The 21,182-nt window shown below is 45.9% G+C and overlaps 1 protein-coding gene across 4 annotated transcripts; it reads left to right on the top strand.

Moving 5' to 3' along the window:
- Positions 1-1,554: 1,554 nt before the first annotated feature.
- On the top strand, positions 1,555-20,578 carry LHX9 (LIM homeobox 9). Of its 4 annotated transcripts, none has more exons than XM_086343182.1 (5): positions 1,555-2,816; positions 4,699-4,901; positions 6,028-6,383; positions 12,470-12,672; positions 16,847-20,578. In XM_086343182.1, the coding sequence occupies exons 1-5, from the start codon at positions 2,643-2,645 to the stop codon at positions 16,901-16,903; spliced, it is 993 nt and encodes a 330-aa protein (XP_086199308.1). In that variant the 5' UTR covers positions 1,555-2,642; the 3' UTR covers positions 16,904-20,578. The 4 variants fall into 4 exon arrangements, with proteins under 4 accessions (XP_086199308.1, XP_086199307.1, XP_086199306.1 ...); XM_086343181.1 differs by having other exon boundaries at positions 1,972-2,816; positions 6,031-6,383; XM_086343180.1 differs by lacking the exon at positions 16,847-20,578 and adding an exon at positions 13,906-16,405 and having other exon boundaries at positions 1,972-2,816; positions 6,031-6,383.
- The last annotated feature ends 604 nt before the right edge of the window (positions 20,579-21,182 follow it).

The following is a 21,182-nucleotide window of genomic DNA, read 5'->3' as shown; positions in this document are numbered from 1 at the left end:
TCACTTAATGAAGTCTCCAAAATTTCATCCCCAGCAAGAAGGCAGTGGTGTTCTCCGGCTCTTTGTTTATTTTTGTTGAGCAGGACCCAGATGCAGCAAGAGCCAAACCCAAACCCAGTTCCCAACCTCCACCTGGGGGTGAGGGGTGGGGGTTGTTAGCCCAGAAACTGGACAAAGCGAGTCCCTGGATTGAGGTCCCGGGTTCACTTTCCCTTGGAGCCTCCTTGGTTAAAGGATGTCCTTCTCAGAGACCCCTCCTCTTTCCTCTCCTCCTCCTCTCCCTCCCCCCTCCTCCCCCTTCCCTTCCCCCGTCCTCGTCCTCCCCCTCCCTGGGCCCATTTCTCTCTTGTGGAAAGGCAGTCTGCCCCTTTGTGAGAGGACCTGCCGTCTCTGAAAGAGGTGTTGCCCGCAGCCCCTACGCTGGTGCACGTGGGTTTGAAAAGTTCATTGATTTCCATCCAAAGGGGCTAATTACATTACTTACAGTAAATAGCAGCCCTGCTGTCCAGTAGGGCTGCCAGAGTAGGAGGGGGGTGGTGGGGAAGGTCTCCAGTTTAGTTCACTTGATTGGCTTCATTTTGTCTGTGTGTGTGTGTGTGTGTGTGTGTGTGTGTGTGTGAAATTGTGTTTTATGAGCTGTATTCTGGCACCCGGAGGACCGTAACAGCGTCCAGTCTGCAAATAACATTTTTTTTTTTTTTTTTGACCCTGAGAAAAGAACAAGGGGGAAGCCGGCGAGTCTTGGGTTTCATGGCAGAGGCGATTCCAGCAGCTTCAGAAGGCGATGCTTTGGGACAGGAAGTCGAATCGGCACCGTTCTCGTCTTCCTTCCTTTCTCCTCCCTCCCCCCTTCTTTCCTCCCCCTTTCCATCTTTCGAGATTTGGCCCCCGTTCCCGGTCGGGCTCCTCCGGGAGGGACGCGAGTCTGCCACCAGAGGACCCCTCGGGTGTCCCGAACCTGCCGGGAGAAGCGCGCGATCCCCGCAAAGCCGACGGGGCGCGGTGGGGGAACGGGCAGCCTGGGGGAGACCCGTGGAGGCCCGCCGGGTCTTCCCGCTCTCGGCTGGGAGCTGAGTCGGTTCCTGCCGCCGCTCCCCGCGTCGGGCCCTCCGGGGCTTCTGGCATTTTGCATGAATCGACAATATCCGAGTATTGTGGCCACTTTTTAACGGGGCCGAGGAGGGGCCGCGGCTCGCGGGAACAATCCCGCCTCTTGTGAGGCGCGGGGGCTGCCGCTCTGCCCGTCAGCTCTCACCTCGCCCTCCTCCATGGCGAGGAGCCCCTTCGCATCCTCCTCACCGCGCGGGGCGCCCACGTTTACAGGTCCCCAGTCCAGCCGGGGCAGCGGGGCGCGCCCGGTCCCGGGATGTGGGGGGCGGCGCTAAGCTTGCGCGAGCCCCTGCCTCGCTGCCCACATGGACAGGTTTCCTCCGGGACGCGGGACTCGCCATCGGTTTCTCTCCCAGCCTGAACCGGCAACCCCCGGGGCCACGCTGCAGTTGCGCACACATCTCCAAGCCCACGCCCTGTCCCCTACACTGATTGTTCCAAGAATTTTTTTTTTTTTTTTGCCATAAGTAAACTCCCAAAACAGAGGCTCTCTTAGTTCCCGTTCACTTTGGGGCTTGCTTCAGCCCCAGGTGGGGTCGGGAGGCCGTGGGGAGGTGAAGCAAGCCTGCTTTTAAAAAGTGAGTTGAGGAAGTCAGGGGTGGGGGAGGAGAGGAATGCCTGCCCAACATTTATTTATTTGGGGTCCCCTCGAGCTGGGGACCGCAAAGTCCACAAGAAGGAGACGTGAAGTTTGGGGCTAGGATTCTGCATTTCTTGAGTCGGGGTCTGATCTTGAACTTGGACCAAACAGGCCGACTCTCTGCCTTCTGCACCAGGGCGGGGACAATAAGGGTTCCTTTTTCACTTTAAAACGTGATTGCTGGGAACTCCTGGAAGGATGTGTGTGTGTGTGTGTGTGTGTGTGTGTGTTGGGGGGAAGTAAATGCCCCCTCCTCCTGCCTCCCCCTTACGCCACCCCCCCCCCCCCCAGTGTTTGTCCCCGCTTCCCCATCACCAGGGGGTTGAGAGGAGTATGACAGGTCTTTGTTGTCTGAATAAAAATCCGTGGCGGCTCCGGGAGAGAACTCCTCCTACTAAATTATCAAAAATGGGCTGGCTTTAGTCTCTTAACAAATTGGACACCGCTCCGGCGGCAGGAGCAGTCCCCAACCCAACCTACAGGCGCTGGGAACTTGCAAGCAGCCAGGGACCACTGAAAATAGCACTTCTTTTTCTTTCTTTGTGTTCAAAATTATTTTCTTTCTCCACCAGGTTTTGTTCCCCCCTCCCCCGCCCCGCAGTTGTTCCCCGTTAGTAACTCGAGCTCTGAGAGGTCAGATACGTCTGCTTCGCCTCCGCTCCCCCCTTCCCGTGTTTGTTTGTTTTCTGCGCATCTCCTTCAGGGAGTCGCCGGGGCTGGGGTCCCCCCTGCTTCTTCTTTTCCGAGCAGACCCATTTCCACCGCGGCTGCCTCTTTTCTTCTTCCCCCTCTCCCTCTGTCCCCGAGCGTCTCGGCGCTCTCCCATCGCCCCGCCTCTGCGCTCCCCGCTTCTTCTTCTCGGATGAGCTGAGAGCCCCCGGGGCGAGTGTATATGGAAATAGTGGGGTGCCGAGCAGAAGACAGCTCGTGTCCTTTCCGCCCCCCAGCCATGCTCTTCCACGGGATCTCCGGAGGCCACATCCAAGGCATCATGGAAGAGATGGAGCGCAGATCCAAGAGCGAGGCCCGCCTGGCCAAAGGCGCCCAGCTCAACGGCCGCGACGCGGTAAGGAAGGGCCGGCGGCCGCGGGAGCCGGGAGCCCGCGCGCGCTCCGGGGGAGCCGAGTGGAGCCGCCGAGGCGCCCGGGCGAGGGTGGCGGTTCGTAGGCGCGTCCGCTGCGATCGGCGGGTGGGTTATCTTCTGTTCGCCTGGCTTCTACAGGGTAAGAAAGGGCCCCTTTCTGATTTAGCTACACTCCTGAGAGCCCGAGCTCGCTCGTCTCCGCCGCAGCTGGTCCGGGGGAAGCAGGGCTAGTCGGGCACGAGAGGATGGCGACGTCCTCTCCGGCGGCGCAGACGCCGGTTTCCCAGCCCGCTGGACTCCCGGGCGCCTCCCCGGCGAGGGTCGGCGGCCCGAGGGCGAGCGGGTGCGGGCCACGGGCTGCGGCGCGCGGCCGAGCGTCCGGGCCGAGCTGAAGCTCCGGGTTTCCAGTCCCTGGGTCTGGAGACCGGCCGTTCGGGGTGCACTAGAATGCGTCCTCCGGACGCTCAGGACGCGGAACGCGCAAAGGCCGCGATGGTCGGGGGATCTCTGGCGGCCCGGCTCGGTCAGCTCCCGGGCCTGGCGCGAGTAGCTTGATCCGGAGGAGCGGGGCGCCGAGCCCAAGCGCGAGAACTTTCTAACCCTTCCACGCTGTGGTCGACCACGCTGTGTCGATTAGGCACGTAGGGTAGAAGTCAGGCCCGCTTCGTAAAGAAAACTAATGAACAATTTCTGTGCTCGCCTTTTCCATTTACGAGCCGGAGGGGGAAAACGACAGAAGTCTCCGCAGAGTTCCAGCCAAACTGAACTGTGTAGATCCTCGGGCGTCACACCGGGAATCGCAGCTCAAACTAAGCCGGTGGACAGACTGCCTGGGGCCGGTCAGCACCAAGTAGCCGAGCTGGTGGATGTTTCTACATTTGCAAAATAATTTCAGTGCGGGGGGTGGGGGGAGCTGGTCTGAGTAAAGGGCGAAACTCTACTTTTCCAGGCCTGCCAGGGTTTCATGGGGGAAAGTCCAACCCATTTCTGCTAGTTCTGAGGGAAATTTCCCGCAGTTAACCACCCACCTTTTGTGGCTATCCCGTTTAAAAACAAAAAGCGGTAATGCAAACCCGAATTTCACCGCGGGGTTGCGCTTAAGGCGAGGGGTCCCCTTCCTCGCCGGGTCGTGGGGACACAGGCGGAAAACTTAAGGCCGGCATTGGAAAGATTTTCAGTACAAAGATCTCCGAGGTATGTTTATGTCAGGGAATGGGGGCCTGTGTAGAGGTGATGGGATAACGGACCTTCCCGGGAACAGATATGGTGCTCCCTTAGTAGGAGAAGGACCAATAACCCCAGCAAGATCTGCCAAATATACCTCGATGGAAACAACATCCACCACATTATGAGCAGGAGTATTAAACGCTCTCCCTTCTCTTTTACTTTCAACGTCGCTTGTAGAGAAATGTAATAGTGTTTGTTGAAAACCAGTATGTGCTTGTTCAGATCTCCCTTTCATCCTCCAACAGCAATTTCTGTTTCATTTCGGGCGAGTCGAAAGCCACACTTTTTAAGTTTTAATTATTTGAGTTCGGAAACCTCCACTATCTATACAGTCCATGCCCTTCTAGCCCTTGTGGAAAAGGTTCGAGGTGATCGGCGGGTCTTTAGGTTGAGTCCAGGTTCAGACGGACGCGGCAGAAAGAGTACGAGCGGCAGAAGGAAAAACTGCAAACGTTTCCCGGATGCCTGCCTTCGCGGAGGCGCCCCTGACACGGTGGCGCTCGCGGAGCCCGCCCGCGCGCAGGGGGGGCCGAGTCTAGGGGGTCCTCGAGTCGGGAAGGCCGGGGGCTGGCTCAGCGCCGGGGACCCGCGTGGGGCGGCCCCGCGCGCTCCTCACCGCGTGCGCGCTTCCTTGCAGGGCATGCCACCGCTGAGCCCGGAGAAGCCCGCCCTGTGCGCTGGCTGCGGGGGCAAGATCGCCGACAGGTACTACCTGCTGGCCGTGGACAAGCAGTGGCACCTGAGGTGCCTGAAGTGCTGTGAATGTAAGCTGGCGCTCGAGTCCGAGCTCACCTGCTTCGCCAAGGACGGCAGCATTTACTGCAAGGAGGATTACTACAGGTATTCCCACCCCATCCCTTCCCCGCCTGGCAGTGCCACCAGCCCGAGCCCCTGGGTCCCTTCCCGGCTCCCCCCTGCCCAGGGAAGCCCCCCGCGCGCGCCTTCAAACTGCAGAGTGATCACTCCCGCCAGACGCGGGGGGAGGACACCCCGGGAGGGGGGCACCCCAGGTCTAGAGCTAGGTCTAGACTCTCCCGCTCAGGCGACCCCCGGAGCACCGCTGAGGGAACTGGGCACGTCCTCGGAGGGTCAGTGAACGTGTCCGCATCTACCGAGGCTAAAGCGGGTTTGGTTTGTGTTTTCCGTTTGCTACGTACGAACTCAGCCAGGCCGGTGCCTTGGAACTGAGCCGGCGGCCGGAGCAGCAGCAGTAGCTGCTGGCTGTCGGGTTTTCGCGAGGGTGGCGGGAAAATCACCTAAATGACCATGAAAAGGAATAAATAACTGTTGTTGCCAAAACGCAGGCCACTCAGTTCGGAGATGCCCTGACCGCGGGCTGGAACCTGCCCGCCAGACTCCCCAGACGCCGGACAGTGAACTGGCCGCAGCGCGTTCACTGATTCTGCTGGGTGTTTCTTGGCTTGGGGACCGCAGCGATGGGCAGGCGATCCGGCTCGTTCTAGGCCGGGGCGAGAACAGTGGTTAAAAAAGAATTAGCTCGCCTCTGCAGAACTGTCTTTTCTTTTTCTCCCCCTGGGCTGTGTCTGAATGTCTTCATGCACACTCACACTTTCATAAATAACAACACCCTTCCTGTGAATGCCTTGTGATCGAGGAGACGGTTTCACTTGGCATGGCAATTTAATATTCTTAATATACTGTTGTGAGTTAGCCAGGGCACGGTTTGTTTTGGTTTTTGCTTTTTAAAATTTTTACAGGGAAGAAAACTGAGGATCAGTTCCTCGATTCTTCTTATTTTAATGTAAGGGTTCTTTGTCATATTCATCAGAGCAGGTCAATCAGCAGATAAAATGAATGTATATCCAAGAGGGCGTGGGTCCTCCCCTCCCAGTCCCCTCCCAGATCTTCATCTTGGGCCGCTTCTGACCAAGCCCCCAGATGCCGCGGTGAGAGGTGGCCCTGCCTTGGCCTCCGCTAGCTCTCTGACGCCACTGTTTCCTTCCAGAAGGTTCTCTGTGCAGAGATGTGCCCGCTGCCACCTCGGCATCTCCGCCTCCGAGATGGTCATGCGCGCCCGAGACTCTGTCTACCACCTGAGCTGTTTCACCTGCTCCACGTGCAACAAGACCCTGACCACGGGCGACCATTTTGGCATGAAGGACAGCCTGGTGTACTGCCGCGCCCACTTCGAGACCCTCTTGCAAGGAGAGTATCCGCCGCAGCTGAGCTACACCGAGCTGGCGGCCAAGAGCGGCGGCTTGGCCCTGCCTTACTTCAATGGCACGGGCACCGTGCAGAAGGGGCGGCCCCGGAAACGGAAGAGCCCAGCGCTGGGGGTGGATATCGTCAATTACAACTCAGGTGGGCGCCCACCCGCTCCTGGCCGCCCCTGCCGCCCTAGCCCCGGGTCTGCCCAGAGGAGAATTCCATCTGGCTTCTCCCCTACCCCTCCTTGGTTGCAAGACGGCTCTTTCCTTAGCATGGCCCTTTTCTCGCCACAGCTCTCGGTCACTCAGAAAGAAGCTGGAGGATGGAGTGAGAGAAAGAGGGAGGAGAGAGAAGGGGACGGGGGAGGCGAGAGGGAGAAAGGGAGAGAGAGACACCTTTATTTCGTTTGTGGCCAGAAATACATTCACAACAGTGGGGCTGCAGCGACTTCCCCCAAACAGGCAGGGCCCAACCCTTGTTGCCCATTAGTTAATGAGCCCATTAGTTTCTGGCTCCCAGTTGGAGCGAAACAGCCCCAGGGCAATTCCTGTGTGGAGGCCAAGTTATAGATCCTGGAGGAGGTTTCCCTGAATACTAAAAAAGAAAAAAAAAAAATCTTCAGAGCCCAGTCCCAGTGTGTCTAGAGGGGACAGAGGCTGTGGTCACCAGCCCAGAGTTAATCAGGGAAACAGTTGGCATGAGTGTTGAAAAACCAAATCCCTCATGTTGGCGCAGAGTGGCTGGAGGGGCGGGAGTCACTCTCCAGAGTCCATGGGAGCTGGCCTGCCCCTTCCCTGGGTCAGGGGACCGTCCAGCCAGCTCACTGCCCCTGTGATAAACCCTCCAGACACTCAGACCGTCCTTCCTCCCCACCCCCCAGCTTTCTCTCTTAATTAAAAACAAAATAAGGCAACAGGCCAGAAAGCCCTTTTCTTCCTTGCTTGGGGGGGGGGCGGGGCACACCCATCACTCATCAGTCTCACTACCAGTACCCCTTTGGCAGCCTGTCCCCCCACTCGCCAGCCCCCAGGTGAGGATGGTGACAGGCCCCCAGGACCACAGTCTGCCTCTAAGCAGGATGGAACCTCTTCCTGTGAGTCCCAGCCCCCTGTAAAAGAGGTTACAGAAAACCCTGGAGCTCACTCAGGGGCGTCCTCAGGACTGGTTTGTTCTTGTTCAGTCGCTAAGTCCTGTCTGACTGTTTGCAGCCCCATGGACTGCAGCCCGCCAAGCTCCTCTGTCCTTCACCATCTCCTGGAGTTTGCTCAAACTCATGCCCTTTGAGTCAGCAATGCCGTCGGACCATCTCATCCTCTGTCGCTCCGTTCAGCCGTTCTGACTTTCGGTGCCCTGGCCCAGCCCCACTGGACGTCTTAGCAGGAGACTCAGGCTTGGGGAGTCCTTTCTGTTGGAAAGGACCTTGGGGACCTCACGGTGGCCACCCTGCTCTGTTACCAGGTGCACCCAGATGCCAGTCGAAGGGTGGGCATCCCAGAGCGTGGATCTTGCCTGTTTTTCTCTTCCAGTCCCCACATACCTGGTGTGGTACGTGAGTTGCTGTGGCTCAGTAGTAAAGGGATGCTGTTCCCCCTCATAAGTGACTCGCCCAGGGACACTCAGCCAGTGTGAGCAAGCAGAAATGGGTCCTGCTCCGAAGGGGAAATCTGCCCAGCTCTCCCCTCAGCTCCCTCCTGGCTCTGATTTCACAGATGAGGCATAGCGGGGGTGTCCCCGAGAAGGTGGGGACCTTTATCCCAGGGGTTCAACCCCAGGTCACTGGAGGAGGAGGGCCCACTGCTGGCTGCAAACCTCGCCTAGATGGGTCAGTGTCCTGCAGCGGGTGCATCCCTGGGTTTTGCCAACCCCCTGTCGGGGGTCAGGGCCTCCTGCTGCCCCTCTGCGCCTCGGCCAGCAGGCTGATTCGGGGCCACAATGCCCAGTGTGGTTACTCGGGCTCCTTTGATGCGTGGTCCCAGGGGCGGCCAAGCAGGGCACCGATTGTTCTTTATTAATAGAAGATGACATCGGAATCTCTAGCCACTCACCAAGGCCCTAATGCCCTAATTAGAGAGAGAGAGAGAGAGAGAGAGAGAAATAGAGAGAGTGGGAGAGAGACTAGCCGGGTCTGCAGAGAGCAGGAAGCCCCCGGCTCCCAGAAGGTCCAGAAGTGTGGGGAGGAGCTTTCTAGCCAAAGGCGGCAAGCCTGGTTTCTTCGATTGTTTGTTTAACCTAATTAGCTTCGTTTGATTTCGCCTTGATCTTACTTTACATTAGAAAGATGCGGGGAGCTTTAAGGACAATAAAACTGTTTCTCCTGCTTCTCTGAGGAGCACCAGAGAGTACAGATTTATTTCTTAAAAAGAATGAGAATCTCTTTCCTCTTCGACCATTCCACTTCCATTTCCAATTCGGCCATTAGTTTGCAAATTAAGGCGCTGCAAGGTTCTGGAGAGAGCTGATGCTTCTGTTCATTAAGGAGGGACAGGTTGCGGAGGCCTTCGGAACAGAGCCAGTGTGCATCACAGAGCCAGTAACTCTTAATTAACGTCCACCGCATCCCTTTGGGACTTTCCCTAGAGACACGAGCAAACAGCATACAGTAAGGATCTGGGTGAAATAATCTAGAGAAACTGGGTTAAAGATGCCTGACCAGAAATCAGCTTACCACTAAAAAAAAGTTTATGAAGCCAGTGCCCATTTGTTATTACAAGGAAACGCTTCAGTGAATTAAAACCATATTAAAAGCGCAGAAAATAAAATGGACCCACAGTTTTAGCGCCTTATTTTATCTTTCTTTGAAGCCATCTCTGCTTAAATGTAAACTAGTCTCAGAAAAGAGTGACATTGCTACTAAACAGATCTGATTCCTACACTGATAATATTTTCAAACACATGTACACAAAATATGTTTGTGACTCAGAATTCCAGAGATGTGAAGCTAGGCAAAGATCCGTAAATGTTTGACATAAGGCAAGTGCCTTTCTTTGAGACTGTTCCTAATATCTCTTTGTGTAGATAGCAGATGGAGATTTTAGAGCCACAGGAAATCTATTTGGGATGCTGGTTTGAAATGAAACCCTCCGGGGTGAGAAGAAGATTTAGTCTAGGGCCAATAGCTCTGGTTTGGGTAATTTAGCATTAATCGAGAGACTAGATTTTTGCCACTTCTTGAAATCTCCCCTCCTTAGGTTCTTTCTTGGCTTCCAAACTTCCAAAGCTCCCTGAAGTTGTTAAATTAGCCTGGCACTGACCCCTAGTGGTCTCTCTGGGATCAGTTCTCAGAGGGTTGCATTCCTTCAGAATAGAAACTCACTTCCGAATAGGTGACCATTTCCTAAGTGATCAGAGAATAAAATAGTTAGATCTTCTTATTAATTTTATAGTGCCAGATGTGTGTACTCACAGGTGTATATTTAAGACAGTTTTAAGAGAGTTATCATTTCATCTCATGATTCAGTGGGCAGGGAGGGGGTACCCCTGTAGTTTTAAAAGTAGACTGGGGAAGCACAGCTACCTGCAAGTTTACATAAGGCATTTGTAGTTAAATCTAAGTAGTTTAGGCTAATGCACTGAGTTACTCTGTAGATGACACAGACTGCGCTATTAAGTGGCATAATATCATAACTGATCCCACAGTTGTCTGTTTATATGAATACCATCTTAATCAAGAGCTAACTTAATCTTTTTGCACACTGAATTGTATTTTGTTTGAAAACAAGTCCCGTAGCAGTGTTTAATACACTGAAATTCTCTACTGAGTTTTAAATCAGCCATAATGGATACAGAATGCATATTCAGAGAAGTTGTGTTTTATCATACCTGTCTATAATTGTGTGTGTGAAAAAAATGTCTATAATTATTTTTCATTAATTCATTTTAGAGACTAATGAGTAATACAATTTGGTTAGGAGTCAAACTCATTTCTAAGAAATAGTAACTTGTGGGTAAGGGCATTATTTAAGTACCAAGTTAAGTCTTCTGCCCCAGTGTAATATTCCATTTAATAAGCTGTTCAGGAAGAGTTACACATCACTCACCTAGGATAGGATTGAAATCTTACCTGAAGAAGCCTCTAATGACTAAGGTGTGCCTCTTTGACTGTTTTGGTGTGGCTACATTCATAATCTAGTTGTGAAATATAGCTCAGTTTACTGAGATAAGTATGGTTTTATAGTAGGTCATAAGATGCTGTTTCATCCATTTGGGGATACAAAAGGGCAATTCTGTAGAATATTTGAACTTGACATCTCTCCCCAGGGGTGCAATAGGATAAAATGTAAAGCATATTCTATCCTCTCTGTATTTCTGGTTACCTGGTGCCCTTTCAGTGGGGTTTAAGGAGTCTCTGTTCAACCTTTGGCTGTGTATATCATCTCAAGTTGATCTGACTTTGCATGAATAGTCATTGATGATTTTATGGATGAACAAATATTCAAAATCTTGATGTGAAGCTCGTTGAATCCCTGGCCCCGTGTTGGACATCGAGGGTCCGATGGCGAGCATGATAGTGTCTTTCTTGCCAGGAACTTGCCTGCCCTCTTCACGGGTCTCATGGAAATGTGAACAAAGGAGTCATTAGTTCACGCCTACTCTCATGACATTGGGGAGAATTTCTTAAGTGGATTTTGTGATGCAGGTGACTCTTGTTGGGTCTCTGGGTGTATACCGATTCACTGAAAGCGTTTTTTTAAAAAGTACTTCTCGCCAAAGCATTGGAGAAGGGAATAGCAACCCACTCCAGTATTCTTGTCTGGAAAAACCCATGGAAAGAGGAGCCTGACAGGCTACAGTCCATGGGGTCACAGAGAGTCGGACACGACTGATCACGCACGCGTGCAACCAGAGCATCGCAGGCATATAATATTTTATCAAGCAGAACGGAACAACTAATCATAAGAGACGCCTCACATTCTTCAAGATTCTGGTTTCTCCCACAGGCATGTGATCACGTTGATTTTAGATATTCTATTACAGTGCATTAAAATGCTGGATGGTCAGATATACATCAGATAAACAACTGAAATAAGGTGTAAAGGAAAAAAAAATTGCCATGCCCTTTAAATTTTGAAAGTTGGCTGAATCAGTAAACATTTAACAAAGTGTTTCCTTGTAATCATATTTATTATGCAAAGCTAGGAGGTTATCGGAAATGACCTTTTAAATGCGCATCTTTACATCCTGGGGATGAAGACTTTCAGGCTGGTTTCAAAGGCTGGGTTGTTTTGCCCTCAGTGTGGAGGGGGCTGTGTAGTACGGGTAATGGTGTCACTCCCCTCCTCCTGGCCTGCCAGCCAGGGGCACAGCTCACACTCTGGCTCTCACAGGACCAGAGCAAAAAGGGCTACCATCCGAATGGGACATCAGGGTCTCTGAGCTGGGCGTTGTGAGGAGAGATTCTGGCATGAACCAAGTGAATACAGACCTGGGCTCCTTCTCTTTCAGAAATATCTATTCCAGTGACTCCAAGGGAAAACTCTCTTCATCCTGGTTAGCCCCATGTGAACCAGTTACCGCTAAAAGTCCTCAAAAGTAATATTCTTCTGGTTATGTAAGAATCTTGCAGGCTTTTATTTTGTAACCTCTCCCCCTCTTCTTTTTAACTTTTTCTGAAAACATTCTAGGATGTGCAGAAAAGGCTAAAAATTGGAACTTAGATTTCTTCCTTCATTGGGAAGGGGGTGGGGAGATGGCTCTGTAAAACTTTTAGACTTGAGAGAGCTGAAATTACTGGCTTGCATATCCCTCCTGTCTTCACAGAATACACCTCGTTTCACAAACACAGACGAAAGGAAGAATCTCTGAAAGCCGTGTGTGTGGAGGGCCAGCGTGCTCATACACATCACAGAGTAGAAGGTCTTTTGTGTTTTTTTTTTTTCCTTTTCGCTCTTGGAGAAGATTTCTCTCACTCCCACACTTAGACCTTACTCGTCTTCTCAAGTCTTTCTAGCAACCATTAAGCCAAAGAGATTAGATTTATCTAATAATTTATCTAACTGTATTAGATGTATCTAGTACTTTTCTACTGCGTAAACTTGGGGTGGGTCCACGCTTAACAGCCTAGTTTGGCGGACTTGGGCCGATTAGCCTCCTTCTTTTGTCTGGATCCTGCTCATAATTGGGTCGACAGCTTTCTCCACCGTTGCTGTCCCATCGCGGCAGGAGCATGCCACCGGCCATCTTTTCAGCTAAAGCAGACCCTTGCACTGAGCCCTTGTTTTCGTCCACTGTGGCTGCCACAGGTTGTAACGAGAACGAGGCCGACCACTTGGACCGGGATCAGCAGCCTTACCCGCCCTCGCAGAAGACCAAGCGCATGCGCACCTCCTTCAAGCATCACCAGCTGCGGACCATGAAATCCTACTTCGCCATCAACCACAACCCGGACGCCAAGGACCTCAAGCAACTTGCTCAGAAAACGGGCCTGACCAAAAGAGTTTTGCAGGTAAGAAGTGTCCATTGTTGGCTGTGCCTACGACTTCCCCTTGCAGTGAAAGTAATTCTCTTCCCTGTTTGATTTCCTGAACTGCTTCTCATTAGTTTACCTTACTTACCGCCCTAGAGAGTGTACCAAGCTTTTGCAGGGGCTTCCCGGAGACTGCCCAGAGAGCGAGAGAGAGAGAGACCCAGGGTCTCCTAAAATGCAGCCACATCCTTCCTACAGATGGGGAGACAGGCCCACAAAGCCAGCTCAGCTTGCCCCACTGCTCTGCAAACGCAGGTGGTGCTATCTGCACAAGCTGTGGCTTTGGAGACCTCTGTCCACGTCAGGGTCAGTGCGCACACACCTGGGGAGACCTGCTGCTACCCCCTTGCTTCAGCACACTCTTGGCGGCCTCACTCCCCGGTTCCAAGCTTCCAAATTCACGTGGATCCTTTTAGTCAGCTCCTGAAAAGCCACAAGCATGGTTAGCTGTCTCTGCAACCAATCAGAGCGAGTATTTTCCCATTTTAACCAACCGCATTTGACCACTGCATACTGCAGTGAGACCTGCTGGCCCAGTGCCTTGCTAGGCTCATCATGGTAAGAATGTCTAACCAGAGACCGATAGTGGGTGGCTGGGGGTCGCCTCTGATGCTCTCACCCTCAGTGACAGACAGCAGGCGTTTTAAATTCCACGCACCCGTTTCCGGTTGCTTGGAGTCTGGCCCTGGAGGTTTTTCCTGTGCACGGAGTACTTGGCATGTGTCAGACTCAAGAACAGCCAGAAATCTGTTTCAATGATGTTCATTTCATGCGAGTGATTCTAACTTGGTGAAACATCCGCTGACCTCGCCTGTCCTCTTTCTGGAAAGACAACCTTTGAGGGATGAGGGTGTATTTCCACCCCCACCCCCTTGATCGCTCTGCCTTCATTTCCCCAGGGTATCTCCACTTAACCATCTGTGCCCCCAAGCGGCACTCGTTAATGCTGGGGGTGGGGGCCCCTGTGCAGCTAACAGGGTATCTGTAGTTTTAACTGGGATTACTCTGTTGTCAAAGAAAGCAGAAAGAAAAAAAACAAAAACAAAAAAACAAAGTGGGGGTGGAAGGCCCTTCTCCCCCAAGGAAAAGAAACATTTAAAAAGAGAAACGTATATCCAAAACAGAATTAAAAAAGAGAAAGGGAAAGAAAAAAGAAAAAAGGAAGTATAAAAATAAACATCGGTAAAGAAATCCATTGGGATTGGTTTGCAGGTTTGGTTCCAAAACGCACGAGCCAAATTCAGAAGGAACCTTTTGCGGCAGGAGAATGGGGGTGTTGATAAAGCCGATGGCACGTCGCTTCCGGCCCCGCCCTCGGCAGACAGCGGCGCGCTCAGTCCACCGGGCACTGCGACCACTTTAACAGACCTGACCAATCCCTCTATCACTGTAGAGACAGCCGTGACCTCTAACATGGACAGCCACGAGTCCGCGAGCCCCTCGCAAACTACCTTAACGAACCTTTTCTAACATTGGGTTTGGGGTTTTTTTTTTTTTTTTTTAATTCTTCTTCTTCTTTTTATTATTATTCTAATGATTATTTTATTATTTACAAAACGATATTTTTTTCCCTCACCCCCAAGATACTTGGCAAGTAACAATGACAGCTTGGTTTGTAGTGTCTTGCAGCCACTTGGCAAATGAGTTTACAGTATCGTCTCCTTTACAAAGTGTATTATTATTATTATTATTTGTTACAAAGTGTATTTGGATTTAAAAAAGATTAATTAGATCGTTCAGTCGGTAAGGGGAATTTTGGAATCATTCTAATAAGTGCCTCTTAAAATTGTATGTTACTTATTTCCAGAATCTCAAAGGAAAAAAAAAAAAAAAAACCCAACAAAGAGTGGTATTGTGATGGGCAAAGAATCATATTCCCAGTTACATGATTAGGCTAATAAGAAATCAGATAATTGATTAAAATTATTTTTTAATCTTGCAACTGTTACCTGTACTTGTGAAAGTTTGGAAACGTCACATTGTCTTTTTAAAAAATTTTAAAATGCAAAAAATGTTTTAATCATTCCTTTTTCTTACAAATGAGGAATATGGTTAAAGAAACAGTAGCTAATCTAAATATTAAAGATGAATTACATGGGAAAATCTAACCAGGAACGTGACTTTTATTTTCTCTTAGGGGTACAGTCCCAACAAAACTTTCGTATTAGTTAGTTATTGCTTTTCAACGTTTGAAAAATACTTAAACCTCCTGTGTATCCATGAAAATTCCAAACAGAATTTGAAATTTTATACATTTGACCTTCTCAAGCTGATGATAGGTATGAAACCATTCTTTCTAAATTATTTTTCCCCAGGGAAAATGGAAATAAGCAAAATATAATTTTTTAAGAAGTTAAAAAAATCAGTATAATTTAATCGATAGCTCTTAATTGGCTTTAGCTGTACCATGATATTGTATCTGGCATTCTATACAAATAAAGTTAAAACAAAAAACTTAGTAAGTAATATTAACAATGAAAATTCTTTGGTTTTGTTTTGCTTCATTTTACTTTGGCACAGGTTGATGTATTTGTCAGAAAAAAAATTTTTTTCTGACGTTAGAGATTTGAAGTTCTTAGTTTAAAGATAAACTCAGAAGCCTTGTGGATGCTAATCTGAATATATTTCCTAGTTTACAGTAGCATTTTTTTTCTTTTAATTTAAGCTAAAATCTTAATGGTCTGGGCAGTGGTGAATGTTCATCTATATGCTTCTGTTGTAGTTAAATATCAATTAGATTGTGGATTTCCTAAAAAAAATAAAAATAAAAAAGAAGTCAAGATACATGTCTTGCTTTAGTGGATTGTTAAGAATAACTTTGCACATATTCTCCACTTTTCGGACCCCTTAAATCTCCTCTGGCGTTCGAAGTGGTTATTTAATAGATTTTAAAGGTGTCCTTCTGGTTGTATAAATGTGTGGTTACATATTGACAGTTCACTGCCCACATTAAAGTGCATTATTGTAACTTTTGCTCAGGGTCTTTAGAAAATTAGCACAGAAAGTAGCTTATTTTTTAAAAAAAAGATGATGGAAGATAAGTTAACACTGTAACAGAAGAAGGTGTTTGCCATTATATATTTAGCAAGTGTGGTTATCATCTTATATGGAGCTTAAATCTTGACTTTTCATATTTCTATTACATTTTGGGCATTTACCACTAACCAGACCAAACAACCTTGGTAAGGCTGAGATCTTATGAATACACTTTTACAGGTAAAATATTGATACTTATAAATTTTGTTCTTTGACAGAACAATATATGGTACTATAGATCTACTTTATTAAGTAGACTAATTATAACTCAGTTCTCCTACGTGCCTTATGAGATAACTTGGAAGTAAGTTTGTGAAAAATCAGGATATATGTGTTGTTTGTTAAATTAACTGTTTTAAGCCCTTTTGACACCTCACTAGTTTTGTACTGTTTTACCTCTTATTTCTGAAACTCTTTTTATGGTGTATCCTGTTAGAGGGGACAGACATGTCATAGAAAGCAGTTGTGCACTCTTTCCAATATAGTTGATAAATTCAATAACCTTATATATTGAGCTTCGTGTTTATAGTACAGTAAGTGGTCTAGCACAATTGTCCATGTTTCTTTGTTTATTGAGAAATGCATTGTATAGAAACTATTTCCCTTAAATATTTATGGACCAAACAGTTGTGATATATCCTATTAAATTTGTGTGAATAAACCATTTTGAATCTAAGGACTTTTATTTCCCATCAGATTTATTTAAGGTTTAACTGTACTAGTGTGTTTTTGATATCTATTTGTAAGGCTATTAAAATGGTAATACAAAATTTTTTAATATACAGACATACAAATAGTTTTGAGATTTCCAAACTTACGATTCATTTTAAGTTACCATTGCATGTGCAATGCAATTCAGCTTAGAATTACCTTTAAATATATTTTCCTACAATAAAAGTAATGCCCCATGGATTTGACTCAGCCTGATTTTTAGAATTAAAAAAAATAGATAATTAGCAGAAAAAGTAATTGCATGAAAAGAAACCTTAAATATGATTAAGTTTCATGTTAGGTCTATTGAGCACAAATGGATATTTGTAAATCTAAATAGAAATTGAAGACCCCTAAAAGCCAAGTTGCTCTGGAGTTAATAAATTGTCACTATGATTTTTTTCAGGGAGAACAAATCTTGGGGCATTACAGCCAAACATCCCGACGTTTGAAAATTCCCTAAAGTATTAAAAGAAGGGGAAAAGTTTGATCGGAAATCCACTGCAGTGAAGACAAAGACAATATTAGGTTATGATAATCATACATTAAAAGATCTATTGAGCCAAAAAAAGAGAGAGAGAGACAGAGAGAGAGAAAGAGAGAGAGAGAGAGAGACCAAGAGACTTAAATGTCATTTACTGAATGTTAACAAAACTTCTGTTCTTTATGATGTCTAACACAAATGGAGGCTTAAAATTATATGATTTTAAACAAAGTGAGACAAACCGTGTATAAACCAGAGCAGCCAGGCAGTAATATGCCCACCCCATAGCTGAAGAAAATTATTCTTGGAAAAAAACAATCCCACACATTTGTCAAGCACAGTACTTGTAAAATAAAGTCCAAAAGCATTCATTTCACCTGCTTGCTAATGTGTTTTAGTCCTATCTGTTAATGACATTTTCCAACTGTAAATTCAAAGAAAAGCTATCACTCATTTAAGAGGCTAGGGATCAGACCCCAGTAATTTTAGCATTATTGTTCATTCCTTCCTTCTGAAACAGAAATCTCTGCATGCACTGTCCCATCTGTCACTTCTAGTGTGCATCTCTGTATGATGACTTCTCTTTGCTGTTTCTTGTATGATAAATAGCTTTCATTAATAAACATCTTATTCGATGGAAACATAGTTAACTTTATGTTAAACACACACTTTTGGAATTAATTTTGAACACTGTCTTCAGAGGCAGCACGACCCATTTCCAACTTGTTGTACTTAGGAAAAATTCCAAGTGATATAAGGAGGTTAAGTTCTGGTAATCTAGGATAAAATTATTTACTTGGTTTTGGACTTTTCATGACTTTTTATTTGTTGTATTCAATTGACACATAGACTAAAAGTATCTTTTTTTTAAAAAAAAAAACCCAAATTACAACATAAATAAACCTCAATATACTGTCATGTAAAATTTCAGCAGCTTTTTTAGATGATTAGGATAAAATTTATAGATCCTCTGTAAGTTTACATGTTTGCTATGCAATGAGCAAATTTATTGAAAGTACACAAAAATATTCTGAGCTGTGATGAGATCCTGTCTTCGCATGGTTCAGATTACATATGATATTACAAACAAAAGAGCAAGTGGAAAGAAAAACAAATATTTAGGAATGAGGGTTTTTAATGGTTAAAGGGAATATTTGAAGATAGAATTTTTTAACGACGCATATTTAGCTGTATATCCAAAGCGTATGTTAAACAAATTAACATATACCTTTCCAGAAATTTTTTCATTATGATGAAATTTTTATTATATACAAATGAACCCTATGTAAATAATGTAACTTTTATGAATGATAGACATTAAATATTTCATTTACATGTATTCTCAGAATTTTGAATGTTTTCTTAAATGCTTTCACTTCCTGAATACTAAATACGAAAAAAAAATTTAAAAAGAGAGAGCAACTTACTAGTAAAAAAAAAAAAGACAAGCAGTGCACCGTGACAAGTAGACTATTTTGCGTGATGATGAAACATGTTCCTTTGGTCAGTAACTTGAATGTTTATGCCTCATTGAAACCTCATCCACAGCTAGAGTAACTTAAACAGATTTTCCGATACATTTCCAGCCAGTTTATTCCAATCCTTGTCCTCCCACTTTCCTTCTTTCCCGTGCTGTCACCCATGGCAGTTTCGTTTAGAAATATTTTGGAACCTCGCCTGGTTTTACAGACCTTTAAATATTTGTCTGGAATGTGAAATGCGGGAAGAGACCACAGAGGGAAAGAACAGAGCTGAAATTAGGCGTCTGAAAAAAAAATAATGCAAATTTGAAACAGGCGCATTTTTAAAGAGGAAAAGAAAGGAGCGTTAATTACGCGAGTGGGAAGAGAAAGAAGAACAGGATGCCGAATCCGAAGGGCCATGGTGCTTTCCCGTGATGGACAGCGGGCTCTGAGTCTGCAGGACTGCGCCCTCACTCGTGTGGGAGAGAAGGACGTGGACCTCTTAGCCGGGGGCAGGGCACTACGGTTTTGTAGCTTCTACCTCCCAGATGTCTGGGTTGGCTGAATTCTTGCAAATTGATCTTGGGCAAAAAAAAAAAAAAAAAAAAACCTTCGCTGAGAGTCAGCAGCTGTCGACTTAGGTGAGTTACCACCTTCAGGCTGACTTGCAGAGTGGGTGGGTTCTTTTTTTTTTTTTTTAATATATACCTCAAATAAGGACATGACTCCACAGTAAAGGACCCAGAGCAAACACTTTTAAAAACCTTGGTGATGTTTCATCACGTACAAAATAGATAACTTTATTTAATAAACCCTGTGGAATCCACTGCATGCTATTTTATAACAATCTTTGGACGCATAGCATTTTAAAAGCCACACAGAAATAGCATCTTGTTTCTGTTGCAGTGTGCCTGCCACAGCATCATGGGGAGAAGTGTCACAAGTGGGAAACTCTGATGAACAAGAAATATATATATAATCTGTGTGTGTATAACTGAATCACTTTGGTGTACAGCAGAAATTAACACTGTAAATCAACTATACTTCAATAAAAATTGTTAAAAGAAGTGGGAAATTCGGGAATGGAAATTTGGAGTCATGTCATCCTAGGCTCTTATGAGAATCCTAGGAATAAGATTGTTATAAAAATAAATGTAAAGAACTAATTTTGTATGCAGTTTTGCTATTTAATTTTCAACTGTTATAAACAAAGCTAGCTTTACTTGTAGAGAGTTGTGTACCAAGGGATCCAAAATATTTTATGGTCTCTAGACACCAGGGTTAAATGAGGACAGTAGGACTTAGTCCAAATTGCAGAAATGGCATTGTGTTTGCTTTGAAACCATACAGCTATATATAGCTATATAGATAAACTCTGCATTGGCCTTTTGGATCTATTTTATACATTTAGTAATTGGGAACCAACTCTGAATACTCAAATAAATAAAACCCTTCTGATATAAAGCCACAGTCCTTTGCTTTATAGTCAATCTCAAAATTAGGGAGTTATTTTCTTTACAGTGCAACACTGATTTAAAAATATTTTTATAACACTTATTTTGCCCATGTAATTTTTTTCAGGATAATACTACCATCTACCATATTCTCAAAATACATTATAACTCTTAAGTTAACATATTATTTTGAATGCCTTCTGGAAGGATTTCCATCTCACTTTATCTGTTTCTATAGCCAGAAAATAAAAAAGTTTGGAACTGTGCATGGTACTTAAGGGAAAGCCTGTGAATAAATATGATGTAAGTAGCAATATAGTCACCACAACTAAATTTCTTTTTAACTCTGTTTCAAAATAGATATTTTTAATCTAACATCACTCTTCACTCCCAATATTCCTTTTTGAATATTAATATAGTAAACTCTCCTGTATCATGCATCACATTAATGAGTTTTTCTTCCCTTGGGTTATTAACTTTTGCTTCTTTGCACTACTTTTATCTTACGCTGAAATGATAAAAAGCAGGCGAGAATAAAGATCCAGGTATTAGCCATATGTAGAAAGTTCCTGGTGTGTATCTCTGTGAATTTTTCCTCATCCATTAGAATTTTCAAGAATGATATTTTTTCCCTTTGGAACATCATGTTTACATCTTGCATGATCTTATAAATTAATCTGAAGAGTTAACTGGATACCTTTTATGGTTATTTGAAAATAAAATTTGCTACAGATATGCTCCAGTCTCCATTGCCTCCTATTATGCATGAATGTATTAATTTTCTCTGTACTTTCCCATTGAACCAGAAAATATTAACCTCGAAGGACATTTAAATTGTTATTTATGATAAATATACAAAGATGAAGGAATCCAAAGGTAAGGTTGCCTTTCCTTAATCATTCCCTTTCTGCTTCCTTTCTTTTTCAGAAGCAACAAAAATCATGAAGGGATATCTGCCTTAACTTTGACATTCAAGGGTTTTGACAGCTTGCATCACTTAAAATTATATTTATTATTCAGTAAACTTTAATTCTGTGGAATAAGTGCCCTTTATGAAATGTGATTTTTGAAAAGCGCTAAGACATTTCACCATCTCAAGCAGCTGAAACTGTTTGAATTCTACAAACTGTTTTTTTTTTTTTCCCCAGAAAAAAAGTATAGTGGAAATTATTTTAAATGTAATATTTGTAGCATTTTACCAGCTTGACCTGGATGCTGTACAGGAATTTTAAAGAGCTATAAAAAACGTCCAGAATGTTATGATGTAAATAATTAAGTGATGATATTTTACTGTAATATAAATGGAGAGAGTTTATTTTAGATACAGTTACACAGGCGTTT

Source organism: Bos grunniens, chromosome 16 (assembly GCF_055505025.1).
Source record: "Bos grunniens cultivar Pamir isolate PY7600 chromosome 16, Bosgru_T2T1.0, whole genome shotgun sequence".
Taxonomy (NCBI): domain Eukaryota; kingdom Metazoa; phylum Chordata; class Mammalia; order Artiodactyla; family Bovidae; genus Bos; species Bos grunniens.
Note: the sequence above shows the minus strand (reverse complement) of the source record. Positions and strands in the feature narration are given on the sequence as shown.